Here is a 20,002-nt window from a genome sequence, read left to right on the forward strand (position 1 = left end):
TTTCCTCATGTATTTTTATAATTCATGTTTATTTTTGAAATTAAAACTAACAGACAGTAAACAATTCAACCCACGCAAAATGCTGGAGGAACTCAGTAGGTCAGGCAGTATTGATGCAGAGGAATAAAGAGCTGATGATTTGGGCAGAGTCCTTTCATCAGGATTGGGAAGGATGGGGGAAGGAGCAGGTCAAAAGTGAGACCAGGTGAGGGAGGAGGTAGGTGGGTGGTGAGTTGGGGAGGGGTGAAGTAAGAAGCTGGGTGGAGAGAGATGGTAAAGGTCTGAAGAAGAAGAAATCTGATCGGAGAGGATAGTGGACCATGGCAAAAAGGGAAGGAGGTGGGGCAACAGAGGGAGGTGGTGGGCAGGTGAGGAGAAGGGAAGGAGCAAGAGGGGAGCCAGAATGGGCAATGGAAACGGAGAGAGGAAGTTAGAAAAATCGATGTTATTGCCATCAGGTTGGAGGCTACCCAGATGCAATATGAAGTGTTTCTCCTCCAATCCGAGGGGAAGGAGTACAAGCTGGAAGGTGATAGGTAAAACCAGGTAAGTAAAAATGCAATCCAATGCAATGCCCCAAGATGAGCGAAATACTAACTGCTGCTACTCTGCTCTGTCCAAAACTCATTGCTTAGCAGGCTCTGAAACGTGTCATTGATGCATTGTTAAAGTTCTCAAGTGTGCCGCTGGTGCATTGTTAAAGCTCTCAAACGTGTTGTTGATGCATTGTTAAAGAGGAAAATTGAGTAATGTTGATGCATTATCAGGGAGTGTATTCAATCATTGGTACAAAAACATTCATCAGCTGGATTGCATTTATTATATAATAAATGAAGCATGTTTTATTTCAAAGTTCAAAAGTTCAAAGTAAATTTTATTATCAGAATACATATATGTCACCACATACAACCCTGAGATTAATTTTCCTGCAGGCATACTTAGCAAATCTATGGAATAGTAACTATAACAGGATCAATGAAAGATCAACCAGAGTGCAGAAGACAACAAACTGTGCAAATGCAGATACAAATAAATAGCAATAAATAATGAGAACATGAAATAACAGGATAAAGAGTCCCTTAATGAATTGAAGCAGCAGAGATGTGGTTTTTGAGGAGGATGCAAAGAATGTCATGGACAAAATGAATATCTAATGAGGATGTCATGAACAGAGCAAGCACAAAAAGAGAAATAATATATGAGATCATGAAAAGGCAATGTGACTTCATTTGGACATGTGATTAGGAAAGAGGAGTTAGAATGCACGGTAATTATGGGAAAGATTGAAGGGAAGAAAGCAAGAGGAAGACAAAGACAAATGATGATGGAGACAGCAGCCAGAGAACTGGAAATGAATACCAATGAATTGATTCACTTGACCTGAAACAGGAGTGTGTGGGCCATGGCAGTCAAAGCTCAAACTGGGCATGGCACCTGATGATGATGATGAAAGTGAGATCATTGGTTGTGGGAACATCTCAATGGATGGGTTTGAGTGTAGTCATCCCCTTTTATTCAAGAGCTTTTTGGTTGAGGGGTAGTACTATTTTTGAACTTGGTGGTGGAATCACGAGGCTCTTGTACCTTCTACCTGATGGCAGCAGTGAGAAAAGAGCATGAGCTGGGTGGTGAGGATCTCTGATGATGGATGCATTGGATGTGTACAATACAGTATACAATATATATGCAGTATGTTATAAACACAAGTGATTCTGCAGATGCTGGAAATCTAGATCACCACATGTAAAATGATGGAGAAACTCAGCAAGTTAAGCAGCACCTGTGGAGGGAAATGTGCAGTTGACATTTCAGGATGAGACCCTTAGTTGGCCTAAAATGTTGACTGTTTATTCCCCTTCACAGATGCTGCCTGACCTGATAAGTAATGTACTGAAGAGTAAGTGGTGATAGCCAACATTTATCCAATAATGTTTCCAATAAATCATCGGATCATTATTACAGTGTTGTTTTTTTTTTCCCCAGTGTAGTGGAAAGTGTATTGAGTGGTTGCATCACAGCCTGGTACGGGAACACCAGTGCCTTTGAATGGAAAATCCTACAAAAGTAGTGGATACTGCCCAGTCCATCACGGTTAAAGACCTCTCCACCATTGAGCACATCTACATGAAACACTGTCACAGAAAAGCAGCATCCATCATCAGGGACCCCCACAACCCAGGTCATGCTCCCTTCTCGCTGCTGCCATCAGGAAGAAGGTACAGGAGCCTCAAGACCCACACCACCAGGTTCAGGAACAGTTATCACCCCACTACCTTCAGGCTTTTAGATACACAGAAACGTATATTTATCTTGAATCAAAGTTCAAAGTCCAGAAGAGATAACTTCACTTGCCCCATCACTGAACTGTTCCCACAACCCATTTTCAGGGACTCCTCATCTCACGTTCTCGATATTTATTGCTTATTTATTTACTTTGTTTGTATTTGTACAGTATGTTTTTTTTTGCATGTTAGTTGTTTATCCATCCTGTTGGGTATAGCCTTTCATTAGTTTTATTGTGCTTACAAGAAAATGAATCTCAGGGTTGTATATGGTGACATATATGTACGTTAATAATAAATTTACTTAGAAGACTTCATATTGCCTTGAGACCAGGTAAGTGCTAAATTTTCTTAAGTGCAACGTTCTTCCAACCGTTTGTATTCGTGTGTTCCAGAGTAGGACTTCAACATAGAACCCCCTGCCTGAGCCACAATTTGTGAGGCTGTGTGTTACAGTGCTACGGAAAGTTGTGGACTCAGTCAGCTACATCATGGGCACATCTTTCCTCATCATTAAGGAGGCGGTGCCTCAGGAAAAGTGTCATTCATCACCAAAGACCGCCTGCATTTGGAATATGCCATTTTGTCATTCCTACCAACGCGGAGGAGGAGAGCGATAAGAGCCCAAAGTCTGCACTCAACAATTCGGAAAAAGCCTGTTCCTCTCCACCAACAGATTTCTGAATAGTCCACGAACACTACTTCAGTATTCTCTTTTGTGCTTTTTTGTAATTTATACTTTCATGTCTCTGCAGTGCCCGCTGTTATAAAATAACACATTTCACCTCGTATCAGTCAGTGATGATAAATCTGCTTCTGATGCATTGTAATCAAGCTTGTCCTACAATTCCCATGCAGCACTGTGACTCGGGAGGTAGAGTCAGATGTGACCCACCCTTCGAAGAGGACTACAACTCCCAGAATGCCCACACGCTTTAGGCATACGGGCTGCCAGTTTACAACTCACCAGGCGGTCGGCAGAGGACATTTTGGCACTATTTTACTCGGGGCGCAGGTGTGAGGCGGTGAGAGCTGTTGCCAGTGCGGACGAGATCGATGGCTGTGAAAATCTTTAACTTTGAAAGCCCTGACAGAGATAGTTTGATTAGGGTCGGGAGATAGGGCCGTTTATTTTTAGGTCAATAGGATATAATGTGTTTAGGGACCGCACTCTTTTCTGGGGGTGTGGATTGACATGCTATCTGTGGAAGGCGCGCTGCGGCGTGGCGAGGCTCCAATCTGTCAGAAGGGAGGGTCGGTATTGGGTTCTGTGTCAAATTATTGTTCTTTGCTAATAAATAAACACTCAGAAATCACTGGGACACCAAGGACAGCGACAGCAACCATGGATGAAGAATATGATGTGATTGTCCTGGGGACTGGACTAAAGGTAAGGTTTTGTTACAATAATTAAAGCAGTATTAATATTTGATGGAGGTGGGTGGGGGAAGATGGAGGGATGAATGGAGGATTGCAAGAGCCTAGAAAGATTCTGCTGTCAGGCAAACAGATGTACAAAGCAGCCCGAGAATACTCGATGGGTTCAAGGAAAAAAAATGTTGTAATTGAATTTCTTGAGGAAAAATATTCTAACGATGAATTGTAGCGGATTTCTCGATGTTTTAGCCATGGATAATCATATTGCCAAGGTTGAGACAAGGGGAAGAAAAGATTCCAGGCCTGATGTGTTATTGGGATTTCCTGTTCCTTTTTTTTTATATAAATACGGATTTTTGAATCTGAATTGGAAATGGAAATAATATTATAGTGTATTGTACTGCTTGCAATTGTAAGTAGTTAAAACATTGAAGAAATTCTATACTATTAATTTTCTATTTCTTTGTGTATTGCTTAAGTACTGAATTATTCCTTTTTGTACAATATAGGATTAGTTTTGCACAATATGTATAAACAGTTATGAAATGTATTGTTAATTGCAAATTAATAGGATTTTCATGTCTGGTGCAACTTCTAGTTAAATAGATTATCCTACCATAGAAATCAATAAGACACTTGAATTTGCCTTTGGTATTATAATAACAATTAAGAAATAAAGCCACAGCATACTTTAAACTGATTTAGTAACTAAAATATTCTGAAAAAATAAGTGTCAATAATTCTGCAATTTGTTCATTAGCCTCTTCCCTCATAGATTTAAATTTTAAAGCCTTATTTTTGTTTCAAAACAATTATGGCCATACCAAACCCCATTGTTGTAACCACCGTCTGATAAGAATCTCCTCTCAAATATTTAATTCGATTTCTTGGGGTTTTTTCTGTGAATTCCTCATGGCTATAACCCCACTTTTGGTACCACTGCAACAGATTCTTTCCTTTAACTCATTCTACATAAAATCCTAAAAGTCTGCAACTGTGATCAAGGTTTTGGTTATTTCTCCAGTTATTGCAGACTTTGGACTATTACCTTTGTTTTCCCCCTCCCCGGATTGATTAAAATACAATAGTTATGTTTTTATAGCTGTTTCCAGGAGGAGGGAAAGGGGAAATCAACTTCTAGTTTATTGTCATTCAGCTGTATACATGTGTACCACCAAGTGAAACATCGTTCTTCTGGACCAAGATGCACAATGCAGTATGTATAACTCACACACAGCACATAAAGTAATATCGCTGCAAATAAATTAACAAATAAAATATATTTCAGAAGATTAACATTTAACATGACTTGCAATGTCAGATGCCTTGCAATTCCTTGACGATGGTAATGCAAGCTGGTCAGGATGCTGTTGATGGTGTGCTCCTGTTAAATAAAAAGTCAGAATGGTGTGGGGGGGGGGAGAGGAGGAGGAAGAGGGTCTCGCTTGCCTCAATGTCCTCAGGAAGTGGAGATTCTACTGTGCTTTCTTGAATAAAGAGGTGATATTGAGGGACCAGGTAAGGTGGCATGAGTACAGCTTTGCAATTATGCAAAATACACAGTTTTATAATTATAATACCACATATTATAGATTCAACTTTGATATCACTGGATACGGTGGAAGAACGGCACCAGACCTCTTTTGATTTAGTTGGCAGAAAATTCCCAGTCTTGCCTGAATACTGGGATATATGGCCTTCAAGCAAAATTAACTCATGCACACAATGTTGCTGGAGCCATCTTTAGTGGGAAGCTACCAGCTGATTGTTTTTTCGCATGTTTTACATTCTTTACATAGTAATAGTTGGTAAATTGACAAGAGTTTTTCAATGGGAAAGGAATATTGGCATTGACTGGGTCTAGTATGACAATTCTAGTACCAAAAGGAAGCAACATACACGTGATTCTGCAGTTGATGGAAATCTAGAGCAACACACACAAAATGCTGGAGGAACTAAGCAGGTCAGGTGGCATCTATGGAAATGAATAAACAGGTGATGTTTCGGGCTGGAAAGGCAGTAAAGTTGATGTTTTAAATCATTTCAGCTGGATTTCTACCTGGACCAATTTTCTTGAGGTTCTTTACCACCTCATTTTTTGGTTGAGACCTTGGTATTTCCAGCAAGGTCCACTTGTATTTCCCAAGCCAAATTGCTCTTGATCTTCTCCAGTCTTCTATTTTCTCATTGGCTAGGCAGTTCCAGGATTTAACCCCAGCTATAATGAAGGAGTGTTGTGATATTTTCAAGTCAAAATGATCTGCAAACTGGCGGGGATGGTGCTCCTGGGCACCTGCTATCTTTCTACTTGGCATTGAGGAAGGGGGTTGGTAGGTGTAGTTGGAGTAACCGAGGTAAGTAACTGTTGTAGATGATCAGAGAGCAACTTCATCAGCCATATGCTGTACATTAATGAGGGGTTTGCTGTGGTGTGTTTGTGTGAGGTGTAGCAAAAGATGACATTGAGCAATATGTTCATCAGTGAATTTCTTGCCTTGTGATAGAATGATGCATGAAAGCAGTTGAAGATGGTTGGGCCTCAGACACTGCCCTGAGGACTCCTGCAGTGAAGTTGTGATCTAGGATAATTGACCGTCAATGTCTACCATTTCTGTTTTCTAATTTAGATTTCAGTGGATGCTGTAGTTGGTCAAATTGAACTGAGGTGTTGAAGGTAGCCCCTCATGCCTTATCACTGGAAATTAACTCTTGTTATACTGAGATCCAGAGGCATGCTGTCATGGGGTTTGTGAATAGGATATTGGTGACCTAAGTGTCAGTTGATAGGTAAACTGCTGGGATGACGTGAGTGTGAATCTGGCCAGATTCGATTTATCCTGCTTTGTATGAAATGGCATAACTGGACAATATTCAATCTTGTTAGGGGGATGTCAGTGTTATAACAGTCTCAGATGCATTGGCTTGGGATGCTACTGTATCTGTGGCCTTGGTCCTTATTATAGTGTAGAATAGTGGTTGGTGCATCACTTTACCACACCATCTGTAAGATCAGAGTTTGATTCCTCCAGTCCCTGTTAGGAGTTTGTAGATTCTCCCTGTGACCGGATGGGTTTCCTCTGGATGCTCAAGTTCCTCCCATGTTCCAAAGCGTATGGTTAGAGATCGTGAGTTATGGGCATGCTATGTTGGCACCGGAAGCATGGCAACACTTGTGGGAAGCTCAGTACAATCATCACTGATTCGATCTGACATAATCAACACATTTCTCTGTATATTTTGTGTGTGTGTGTGTGTATATATATATATATATATATATATATCAAATTTCCCTCGGGATTAATAAAATATATCTATCTATCTATATTTTACTGCACATGGGACAAATAGCATTAATCTTTGTCACTACACTGGAATACATTCTTGTCCCAGAGCACTTGCTGTATCCTCTGTGCTTAGCTGTTCCTTGGTATTAAATGGAGTGAATCAGATTGGCTGGAGATTGACTTCATTAGGATCACAGAATGGATCGTTTATTTGGCATTTCAGTCTTAGAGTGGTGGGAAATGCTTCAGATTATGTAGTGCTCTACCACCATGGAGGAAGGTAGGTTCTTGCTGATGCTATCTCCTGCTTATCAACCGTTTAATTGTTTACCCCCATTCACAATGTAGGTCTGGTAAGACTGTTAAACTTTGATCAAATTCTTAGTTATGAGGTTGCTGAGGTTTGTCTATTGCATGCTGTTTTATATTGTGCATTCCCACATGCCTTGGGGGTGGCATTTGGGACCTTGGGGCTATCAGAGTGTACAGATGCCCTAGATAAGTCGCAGAAGAAATGGATTACTTCTCAAACTACCCATTCACCTCCTGTGGCCTGCGCCTGCCCATAATTGGTCTTACCAGTCACTTTAGCACTGCAGCACTGGAGAGGGAGCAGGTCCTGACCAACTACCTCAGAAGTGGAAGAGTCCTGTATTTCAGCTCCCTCAGGTTGTCATGTTATTTTTAGATATGTCTTGGCGGCTCCCAGCAAGATTTTTCTGCATGCCTCATTGAACTCTGCTTGATCCCTTAGCTTGATAGTAATGGTTGAGTGAGGAATGCACCAAGTCCTGAGATTACGGATTGTGGTCGCATACATTTCTGCTGCTACTGATGAGTTGCATAGCACAGAATTGGGCATCCCTAGCCCACCAAGTTCATGCCTTTGCTCTTCTCTAGTTTCAGAATCAAGCTGTCATTTGCATTGCAAAATTTCTTCTCTACAATGCCAAGACTGGGTATTTTTGACCACATGAGCACACTGTCTACAAGTGTTGTTCTGAGTGTTACTGTAAACAATATAGAAAGTTTTTGGGCTTTTTCATCCTTCCCTGTCTAAGGGGAACAAGGCGGGAACCCTAAATGCTAAGTTCCTTCCAGATGTTTTATCGTGGAAGTTGAAATTGAATTAAACCTGGAAAATGGTTGATCAGTGTAGACTCTGTATTGTCTTTACCTTATGAAGAATAAAGGGGTTGAATAAATTTTTTAAAATGTGGTTTGTATCAGTTATGGATAAAACATTCAAGTAATTTCTTATTATTTTCCTTATACAGATTTGGGGATGGCTTCCTCATGTATAATTTAAAAAATGCTATTATAAGTGATCTCAGTACAATTTCATCAGCAAGTATCCATTGTTTGAATCATGGTCTGTGAGTCAAGAGTAAGGTACCTTAGTAATTATACTGTTGGATTATTTATCCTGAGGCCAGGGTTAATGCAGAATCCAGAATCAGAAGAAACTCATATCCCGTTGTGGCAGATGGTGAATATAAAATCAAGTTATTAAATTGGGCAACAAAACAGAGTATGAATAATAGTGCTTGTGAAACAACTGAATGGTTTTAAAATCCTATTTGAATGACCAATGCTCAATGTTATTGAGTGTAGATTTCTGAAAGGGGAATAATATTTGCAAACCTACTTGAATTTTTATTGAGGCATGTAATGATAGATGAGGGAACCAGCTGAGGTGGTGTAGATAGATTTTAAGAAGGCCTTTTGAGGTCAACAAGCGTAATTTCAGTATGTGGCATAGAATAGTGTATCAGAGGAAAAGACCATTTGTGTTACAATATCTGCTCTTAACCTGATACCAAATCTCGTCTGCTTTAATCTGTCCTGCACCTTTTCGATAGCTTCCACCCTTCTAGTAATGTGGTGACCAAATGTGCATGCAGTATTCCAAATGCAACCTAAACAGCATTTTAGATGGAGTAAGGAAGTCATGTCGCAGTTAATACCCAATGCCATGATCAATGAAGGTAAACATGCAGTATGTCTTCACCAATCAACTTGGGTAGCTACTTTCATTGAGTTATGACCCTGAAGATCCCTATGTACATCAATGCCTTTAAAGGTCTTGCCATTCACTATAGTCTTTCCCATTGCATTTGACCTACTAAGCCAACACCTTATACTTCCTCAGATAAAACACCATATGTCTTTTCTCTGCTTTTATCTCTGATCTATATTCTGCTGTGTTGCTTGACAGCCCCTCTACACTGTCCACAACTCCCCCAAACTTTGTGTCATCTGCAAGCTTACCCACTCATCTTCATTTTCATTATGTATCACAATCAAACGGCACTAGCACCAATATCTGTGGGACAACACTGCTCATGGACATCCAGCAGCTTGGTGGTGTAGAGGCTAACTTGACACACAGCTTGTGTATCGGAGTTCAAAGTTCAATTCTGATGCCACCTGTAAGAAGTTTGTATGTCCTTCCCGTAAGTGTGTGGGTTTCCTCCATGTGCCCTGGTTTTCTCCCATATTCTAATGATGTGCTGGTTAGTAGGTTTATTGGTCATGATAAATTGTCCTGTGATTAGGCTAGGGTTAAATGAGGTTGCTGGGCAGTGCTGCTCGTTGGACTGCAAGGGCCTGCTCTGCACTAATCTGTATCTCTAAATAAATATAACGGTATTGTGTTCACCATCGAAGACCGAAAGCAGGGGTGGAGCGGTGTTACTTATTTATTTCTGACTGATGAAGAGTCTCGGCTGAAATGTTTACTCCTTCCACAGATGCTGCATGCCTTGTTAAGTTCCTCCAACCTTTTATGCATGTGGCATTTCTAAAGATTCCTAAATTTTTAACTGATGTTTCAAGTCTTGCAACCCAACCTTTTAACAGTGATTCCGTGTGTTTGTTTTCTATAGAAAGCTCTTTGAGGCTGTTCCTTAAACAAATATGCTGTCAATTGAGTTGAAAAGAAACCATTTGTGTTTATTGTTTGAATGCAGATCAGCTGATTCCACGCTGGACAGGCTGCCGTGTCACTGCGGTCTTTGTGAGCACATTATTCTACAATGACTGGCACAACTTGTGCAACAGTTTTAAGAGGAACATAACCACGAAGCGTTGCAATATGATTATAAAGAGTTTGTTTGCCAATAAGTTCCCTGTTTTGATTGTCGTAATTACATCAGGTGGTGTGTTAAATTTACTCAATTGGTTCTGTTTGGCATCATCTAATTATCAGGCAGTCTTCGTAGTCCTTTGGTGTTTATATCTTTGTAGTAAACTTTCATTAAAATAATACATGCTGAAAAGTTAATTCTGCTCATAGCAATGTAGCATTATAAACAAAAGCAATTCTGCTGATGCTGGAAATCAGCAGGGTAGGCAGTGTCTATGGAGGGGGAACGTACGGTTGACTGAAGAAGGTCTCAGCCTGGAAGATCGACTGTTATTTCCCTGTGTAGTTGTTCCCTGGCATGCTCAGTTCCTTCAGCATTTTGTGTGTGTGTATAGCAATGCAACCTTGTTTCTGTCTATGTGCCATTGTTCCTTCTTCAACACCATTAGTGCAGAGTTCAAAGATATTCTGCACTGTTGAATTGGGAGTTTTTCCACTTTGTTGATGTTGAGAACCTTGCTTGAATTAGTCAGAGCCACTAAGAGAACAGTTGGTTCACAATTTTGAGAGTTCCCTTTTCTCTTCCCTTCTGAGAAAGCCATCATTGCCAATCAGTTGTGCTGATCCAGAACTCTTTTGACTATTCTGTGTTTGATCCTGATGTTTTGGATCCAAACTTCTTTGGAAGTCAAAAATGGGGCATAAAACTTGCTTGCAATTGGTTATTAAGCATTACAGGAATGAAATGAGGGAAAAGAAGATGGAGCATGAGTGAGAGGGAAAAAGAGGCTCTAGTTACAGAGAAAAGGAGACTAGAGACTGATCCAACATGGTCTGATCCTCTTATACCAGTTTGCAAGTTCCACTGAATTTCCATAGATAACGGTTAACCAATAAGATGGCCCCTATTGAAGTAATGCGATACCCACCACTGAAACCAAGAGGTTTTTAGTGACTGCAACCATTTAAAAAAACACTGAACATTGACATAGGCAATATAGGTAATTATACAAAAATACAAGCGTAAAGTTAAACTACAAGGAAAATATGAATAGTACAGTCCAACCCAACGTCTGTAATTGTTCCACAAACACAAGAAAATATGAAGACGCTGGAAATCCAAAGCAACGAACACAAGATGTTGGAAGACATCAGGACTGTTGAAGGATCTCAGGACTGATGAAGGATCTTGGCCCGAAACAACGACTGTTACCCTTTTCTATAGATGCTGCCTGGCCTACAGAGCTCCTCCAGTGTGTGTGTTGGTCTGTAACTGTTGATGCTTTCTACTGTCTGAGGTGCTGCTCTTGATTTACTTCATTTGTATTGTTTCTCTGGCTGAAAAACCAAAATAATGTAGAAGCTGGAAATCAAAAATAAAAATATAAGTTGCATATACTCAGCAGGATAAGTAGCGTTTGTGGAGGGAGAAAAAAGGTTAATATCAATGAAATCATCCGCTTGAAATGCTAACTGCTTCTACTCAATATTAACGGCATGCATTGTCCCATTTCCATGGACAAACAAATGGTGAAGAAGGCTATTCCGTACTCTGCCTTTTCCACCTGTTCTTTCTTGTATTGTTTCTTATGTTGGCTGAAATTGATAGGAAAATCCTTTTTATTGATTGGTAGATATAAGTACAATGTACTAGAAACATTTTCACTTGCTACATCACCTGGGTTAGGGTTAGGGACGTTTGTGGTCTTGTTTAGCTCTGGAGAGAATTTGATACACCAGTAGAATTTTTTTGTATTTACAGTTTATATTTTGCACACTGTTTGTCAGTGTTTGTGTAGTTTTTCATTGATTCTATTGCCATATTTGTTTAGATGAATTTTTAATCTTTGATTTATGACTTAATCCTTTTTGGAGTGGTAATAGGAAACTGTTGCCTGTGACCTAGCAGCTTGAAAACAGGACAGATAAAAATAGTGGTCCATAGTATTGTTTATGGATTGAGCATACTGTCAAACACAAAACACCCATTTTCAAATCATCATTGTTGGACAGCTGTCCTTCAGTTTTTGAGTGTAAACTGTTGGTATGAATGAGCTTTGTAGGCAGATAGGTCTGGGCATTAATGTTTCTCGAAGTTGAATATTCAACATTTCCGGCTGAACTTTCCATTGGAAAAGATGTCAAAAGGTTCTGCACTCCAATCATCAGCACCTTTTGAAAGAAATTGGAAAATGGGGATGTTCCTTTTCACAAAGTAATATAGTATGATGCAATTTGTCAATTTCCTTGGCAGGAATTCATTGGTGGCAGATTACCCTTCATTCAGAGTTGCAAAGGTCAGCACTGCAAACAGCTGCTGCTATTACGTGCATCATAATCGGCTTTTTGTTTTGTACTGGTTCCAATTGCAGTGACAAATGAGTTACAGTACTTGAATCTGCTCTTATTGCCTTGATATGTCCTTAATGATCAAAAGGGTGTATAGCAATCTGAAATCCTCTAAAACAGGATTTCCAACCTGGGGTCCATGGACCCCTCAATTAATGGTAGGGGTCCATAGCATAAACAAGGTAGGGAACCCCTGCTCTAAACAATTTTGAGTTAATTCCTGCATCTTGCCTATTCATAATCAGGCTCCCAAAATGGCATGGATAACTTCACTCACCTCAACTCTAAACCTGTCTGCCTCTGTCTGTCTTTGTCTCTATTTTTTTATTTTCCTATTTGTCTTTTGCACAGCAGTTGTTTACCAGTCTTTAGGTATAGTTTTTCAAAAATTCTATGGTATTTCTTTATTTTCCTGTAAATGCATGTAAGAAAATGGATCTCAAGATAGTACATGGTGACTCATACTGACTTTGATAATTTGTTTTGATTGTCCTTAAACCATGTCAAGTGACTGGGCTGGTAAGCAATGCAAGCAAGCCAGCTTAAAAGCGCTCTTGTGTTAGACTGAAAGAGCATCTAAGTGTTTGATTCTGGTTAACTGGCCTGCCTTGCTTAGAGCAGAGCACTTTACTCTTTAAATGACTGTAAACATGTCGTTTTTGGCCTTTAATGTTCACAGGTCTGAGGGTGAAAAGTTCATCCTCTGTTCTGTGGCTTGCCGCCTTTTATTTCTTGCTTGGTGATGGGGATTTTCCAGAGTACCAGCTGGTGAATAGTAACTCGGCTAGGTGGTTGAGAATGAACGGTGAAGTGGAGGTAAATTTTCTTAAAAAAAAAGTATTAGACAAACAGAATCCTTCTACCAGCATGATTAATTATGTTGTGAATTGATTTAACATTTTCTTATTAAAAAGAATGCAAAGAATTAGTTGATCAGTAACTGGTTTACTGTGCCACTGCATTTACGTGTGACATACTGAAAAATTACTTCAATTTCATTTCTTCAAGTTTAAGTTAAAATCTAACAAAAATCCATGAATTCTGCATTCTGTGTGGAGGAAAATGGAATCAAGTTGTGAAACAGTTCAAATTGCTTTGTGAATTTTTGCATATAAAGTAATGATTCTGGAGGAGACTCCTGTTACAACTAGTGCAGTGGATTCCATTTAACTGGGCCATTAGTTAATTACGGCAGCCGCTTATTTGGGACAATTCTTAAAGAACAAAGCTAATTGAGAAAATAGCCAGGATTTCCTTCCTTTATTTGGGACATAATGCTTAATTGTAGAAGTCTGTTGCCAAACAATTTCTATCTAGTGACAGTCACATGCAATTGTGTTGCTATTAGATATTTTCCCCTGCTTGGAGCAAACAGTTTTTAAATAACGTTAGTTGTGTGTGCTTGTGTTCAAAATGCAGCGATTTTTGTCACTGATCGTTGACAAGAAATAGCTGTAAGACAATTCAGAACAGTTTTGCATTCAGGCTCGGAGATGCCAGAAGAGGCCAGGAGTGAAAATGAAACTATTTCACTACTTCTAATTGGGAATTATGAACAATTTGAAGGTATATCATGTTAAAAGTTACAATGAAAATGAAGATTTGAAAGACGTAATTGTCAAAAGGATTGTATGAAGGTAGTCTAGATTTTGTTCACTTACAATCAATCAAAAGAACAGTATTAAAGTACTGTAGTAGTATTGAGTGTTGTGTTTGCTTCTGTTCTTTTAAATACATTACCATTTAACCGAATAAATAGTTTGTATTTCTATACACTTTTAACTATTTTTGCTAACTGGGCCAAAATGTATGGGTTCTGATGTGTCCAAATTAACTGGAACTTATTGTACAGTCGGTCCTCCTTATCCGTGAGGGATTGGTTCCGGGACCCCTTGTGGATACCAAAAAATGCGGATGCTCAAGTCCCTTATTCAACCTGTCCAAATGCGGTGGACCTTTAGGACCCAGCAGAACCCCGGACCTTATTTAACCTGTCTCAGTGCGGTGGACATTAGGACCCCGTGGCGGAGCTCTGAATCCGCAGTGTTTCTGTTCACGAAAATCACGATCACGATTTAAAATAAAGTGGAAATAATAAAGCGATCAGAAAGAGATGAAACGCCATCGGTCATTGGAAAAGCGTTAGGCTACAGTTGGTCAACTATTGGAACAATTTTGAGGGATAAAGTGAGAAAGGCCCTGCCCCGATGAAAGCTACAATTATTACTAAGCAACGCAGTGGTTTAATTATTGGGTTTTGGTGTTTTTGGTTTTTGATCCTCCACCGGCAGGGATGGAGAGCGCGCTCAGGAGTGGTCTGTCACTGGATCGAACTTGGGAATTTCAGTTCCTGAGCCCGGCACTGAAACATAGGTTTCTTAAGTGTTTTATATGCATAGAAAGGTAAAATACATACTATATACTATGACAAACGTTTGACTAACTGACGCTAAATAATATTTGATGTACCTGTTCCGACTTACTTAGTAAGAGAACTTCTGTTTTTTTTTTGATCCCGATCCACGATAACCTACACACATCCGCCCGTATACTTTAAATCATCTCTAGATTACTTAATATACCTAATACAATGTAAATACTATGTAAAATAGTTGTTATACTGCATTGTTTAGGAAATAATGACATGAAAAAAAAAGTCTGTACATGTTCGAACAACAAGTGCTGGAAGAGCACTTCTGGGTTTTCTCAATTTGCAGTTGGTTGAATTCGCGGATAAGGAGGGCTGACTATATAGTCAGGTTTGAACTTTTGCAGTGAGAGTGAGAAATTTGTACAAGGGCTTTGGAAGTTACTTTGCCAGCAGAGAAATTTCCATTTAATAAAAGCGAAATTGATCAGACCAATATATGTGACATTGACCCTTATTGCTATTGTGCAATTAGCTTGCCTTGTGCTTCAGTGCAGGCTGCCCTCTTTTGACTAATGTATAACCGAGACTGAGTGTAAAATATATTTATTCTTCAGATAGAAATACCAATCTTCATCCCTGGGGAGAGATTATTTGTTCTTTTGTGATAAAGCACTACAGTCATAGGCTGAATATTGAAAAAGATTTGCTTTATTTGTCACATGTACATCGAAACATAATGTGTCATTTGTGTCAACAACCAATAGTCCAGATATGTGCTGGGGGCAGCCTGCAAGTGTTGCTATGCTTCTGGTGTCAGCTTAGCATGCCCTAATCTATATGTCTTTAGGTGAGGAAACCAGAGCAACTGAAGGAAACCCACACAGTCATGGGGTGAACATACAAACAGTAGCGGAATTGAACCTAGGTTGTCGGTGTTGTAATAGAGTTATGCTTATGCTGCCCAAGGCTTTCCTGTATGCACTCACTTCAGCCTTTGGATGATTATTCTCTGGGTGACCAAGCTAACCCCAGTTTTGTTTTGATGCTGGCTAAAGAAACAATTAGTTATACTTCAACACACAAAATGCTGAAAGAACTCAGCAGGTCAGTCCTGATTAAGGGTTTTGCCTTGATATGTCAACTATTACTTCATTTCCATAGATTTTGCCTGGCGTGATGAGTTCCTCCAGCAATTTGTGTGTGTTACTTTAGATTTCCAGCATCTGCAGAATCTCGTGTTTGTAGTTGCACTTCAAGTTATTACAAGTGTAACTAAAAATCTTAAATAATTGAAAGAGGAGTGCTTTGCATGGTCGTGAAGATATGGTACCAGTTTTATTTTCAGCTTGTTTTTTGTGATGTCTTTGCCTCTCTTTGTCTATATTCAACATAAGAACAGATGTGTGATTCTAATTTATCTGCTCATTTTAAAGGAATGTATCTTGTCTGGAATCATGTCAGTGAATGGGAAAAAGGTGCTTCATATGGACCAAAACTCTTACTATGGAGGAGAAAGTGCTTCAATAACACCCTTGGAGGAAGTAAGGAGTTTTATTTTACTTGTTTCTTTAAAAGGATCTGTTGTAAGTTATATCATTTAACTGATATTTTATATGTACTTAATAGTGTGTGTTCCTATTCAAACTGAAAGTTGCAAGGTAAAAAGTTTGAGCCTCTTATTCAAGGAAGTATGTGCTGGTATTGCAGAGGATCCAAAAAAGGTTTACGAGAATGATCCCAGGAATGAAAGAGTTAACGTACAAGGAGTGTTTGATGGCTGTGGGCCTATACTCACTGGAGTTGAGTAGACTGGGGGGCAAATGTGGGAATCTCATTGAAACCTAATGAATATTGAAAGACCTAGACCATATTGGACGTGGAGAGGATGTTTCCTGTAGTTGGGGAGTCTAGGACTGGAGGGCATAGCGTCAGAATAGAACAGAGAGGAGGAGGAATTCTTTAGCTAGAAGGTGTGAGTCTGTGGAATTCATAGCCTCAGACAGTTGTGGAGGCTAATTCTTTGGGTATACTTAAAGCAGAGGTTGACAGGTTATTTATTGGTAAGTGTGTGAAAGGTTTTGGGGAAATGGGGTTGAGAGGGATCATAGATCACAGATTTATTATATGATTTTATTACGAGATTCTGTGGATGCGATAGACACCCAGATGGTGTGTTGCCTTCCAGGTGCCAGGGCCAGGGACGTCTCAGATTGGGTCCACAGCATTCTAAAGGGGGAGGGTGAGCAGCTGGAAGACTTGGAACATATTGGCACCAATTACTTGGGTAGGAAAAGGGAGGAGGTCCTGAAGAGGAAATTTAGGGAGCTAGGTAGAAAACTGAAAAGCAGGACCTCCAGGGTAGTAATCTTGGATTGCTGCCTGTGCCATGCACTGGTGAGGATAAGAATAGGATGAATGGCTGATGAATACATGGCTGAGGAACTGGTGCTGGTGGAAGGGTTTCAGATTTCTGAATCATTAGGATCTCTTCTGGATAAGAAATGAACTATACAAAAGGGTTGGGTTACCTTGAACCCAAGGGGGAACCAATATTTTTGTGGTTAGGTTTGCTAGAACTGTTGGGGAGGGGCTAAACTAATTTGGCTGGGGTATAGAAAACAACGATGGGGCTGAGGATGGGTCAATTGGCATAAAAACAGAGGCAGTGTGTAATGAAACTGTCAGGGAGGACAGGTAGGTGATGGGGCAAAATTGCAGTCAGTGGGATAAATTGTAGTGTCACAGGACAAAATTGAAAGGGTGATGGGTACAGGACTGAAGGTGTTAATATTTGAATGCGTGCAGGATACAAAATAGCTAAATGATCTTGTAACACAGAAATTGGCATGTATGCCATTGTGGGCATCACTGAGTCATGGCTGAAAGATGATGTTCAGCTCCCAACTATCTAAGGGTGGACATTGCATTGAAAAGACAGATGGGTGCTGTGGTTCTGTTTTTTTAAATGTAATCAAACCCTTAGAAAGAGGTGACATAGGATCAGAAGATGTTGAATCGTTATGGGTAGAGTTAAGGAACTGCAAGGGTGAAAAGACCCTGATGGGAGTTGTATACAGGTCTCTGGACAGTAGCCAGTATGTGGGCTACAAAATTACAATGGGACGTAAAAGAGGGAATGTTAAGATAGTCATGTGGGATTTCAGTATGCAGTTAGATAGAGAATATCATGTTGGTGCTGATTTTGGATCGCAAGAGAATTTCTAGAATGCCTACGAGATTTTTTTTTTTTTTTTAAAAGAGCATTTTGTGTTTGGGCCTACTAGGGGATCAGCTATTCTGGATTGGATATTGTATAATAAACCAGATTTGATTAGAGAGCTTAAGGTAAAGGAACCCTTAGGAACCAATGATCATAATATGATAGAATTCACCCAGCAATTTGGGAGGGAGAACCTGAAGTCAAATGTATCAGTATTACAGTGGAGTAAAGGGAATTGCAGAGGCACGAGATAGGAGTTGGCCAAAGTTGTTTGGAAAGGGACACTAGCACGGATGACTGCAGAGCAGCAACGGCTGGAGTTGAATTTCTGGGAGCAATTCGGAAGGTGCAGGATAGATACATCCAAAAGAAGTAGTATTCTAAAGATGATACAGCTGTGGCTGACAAGAGAAGTGAAAGCCAACATAAAAGCAAAAGAGAGGGCATATAATAGTGCAAAAATATGGGGAATTGAGAGGATTGGGAAGCTTTTAAAAACCAATAGAAAGCAACTAAAGCCATAAGGAGAGGAAAAAATGAAATGTGTAGGTAGACTACTCAATAATATAGAAGAGGATACCAAAGGTTTCTTCCAGATATGCAAAGAGTAAAGCAGAGGTGTGAGTGGATATTGGGTTACTGGAAAATAATGCTGGAAAGGTAGTAATGGGACAGGGGGGAGGAACAAGGAAATGGCAAAGGAACTAAATAAGCATTTTGTGTCAGTCATCACTGTGGAAGACACTGGCAGTATGCCAGAATTCTGAGAGTGACAGAGGGCAAAAGAGAGTTCAGTTGCCATAATTAGGGAGAAGGTGTTAGGGAAGCTGAAAGTTCTGAAGGTTGATAAGTCACCTGAACCAGATAAGCCATAGGGTTCTGAAGGAGATAGCTGAAGAGATTGTGGAGGCATTAGTAACAATCTTTCAAGAATCACTAGATTCTAGCATGGTTCTGGAGGACTAGAAAATTGCAAGTGGCCCTCCACTCTTCAAGAAGGGATGGAGGCAGAAGAAAGGAAATTATAAGCTAGTTAGCCTTGCAACAGTGGTTGGGAAGATGTTGGAGTCAATTGTTAAGGATGAGGCGTCAGGGTACTTGGAGGCACATGATAAAGAAGGCCAAGGTCAGCATGCTTTCCTTAAGGGAAAATCTTGCTGACAAATCTGTTGGAGTCTTTTGAGGAATTAGCAGGCAGGCTAGACAAAGGAGAATCAGTGGATGTTGTGTACTTGGAGTTTCAGGCCGTTGACAGTGTGCCACGCATGAGGCTGCTCAACAAGATAAAGAGCTTGAGGTGTGACAGGAAAGGTACAAGCATGGATAGAGCATTGGCTGGTTGCCAGGAAGCAAGGAGTGGCAATAAAAGAAGCCTTTTCTGATTGGCTGCTGGTGACTATTGGTGTTCTGCCACTTCTTTTGACATTATTCATCAGAGATTTGGATGACAAAATTGATGGCTTTGTGGCCAAGTTTACGGATAATACGAAGCTAGGTGAAGGGGCAGATAGTGTTGAGGAAGCAGGGAGGCTGCTGAAAGACTTCGACAGATTAGGAAATTGGGCAAAAAAGTGGCAGATGGAGTACAGTGTTGAGATGTATATTTTTATGCATTTTGGTAGAAGGAACAAAAGCACAGACTGTTTTCTAAACAGGTGGAAAATTTAAAAAAAATCTGAAGTGCAAAGGTTAACTTGCAGGTTGAATTGGGTGGTGAAGAAGAAAAGTGCAACGTTGGCAGTCGTTTCAAGAGGACTTGAATATAAAATCAAGAAAGTAATGGTGAGACTTTATAAGGCACTACTGAGGCCTCACTTGGAGAATTGTGAGCAGTTTTGGGCTTCTTATCTAAGAAAGGATATGCTGACATTGGAGAGGTTTCAAAGGATGTACACGAAAATGATTCTGGGATGAAAGGGTTATATGTGGAGCTTTTGATGGTTTGTATTCACTGAAATTTAGAAGAATGGGGTTGGCGGGGGGGGGTTTCCCCCATTGAGATGTATCAAATGTTGAAAGACCTAGATCAAG

The 20,002-nt window shown here is 40.0% G+C and overlaps 1 protein-coding gene across 1 annotated transcript in view; it reads left to right on the top strand.

The window, feature by feature from the left end:
* Window positions 1–3,199: 3,199 nt before the first annotated feature.
* Window positions 3,200–20,002, top strand: part of LOC140210976 (rab GDP dissociation inhibitor alpha-like) — a 55,158-nt gene continuing 38,355 nt past the window's right edge. Inside the window, exons 1-2 of the mRNA XM_072280288.1 lie at window positions 3,200–3,672; window positions 16,185–16,292. Of these exons, the coding sequence (XP_072136389.1) occupies window positions 3,478–3,672; window positions 16,185–16,292 (303 nt within the window). The 5' untranslated portion in view covers window positions 3,200–3,477. The remainder of the gene's footprint in view (window positions 3,673–16,184; window positions 16,293–20,002) is intronic.

Source organism: Mobula birostris, chromosome 16, assembly GCF_030028105.1.
Source record: "Mobula birostris isolate sMobBir1 chromosome 16, sMobBir1.hap1, whole genome shotgun sequence".
Classification (NCBI taxonomy): Eukaryota; Metazoa; Chordata; class Chondrichthyes; order Myliobatiformes; family Myliobatidae; genus Mobula; species Mobula birostris.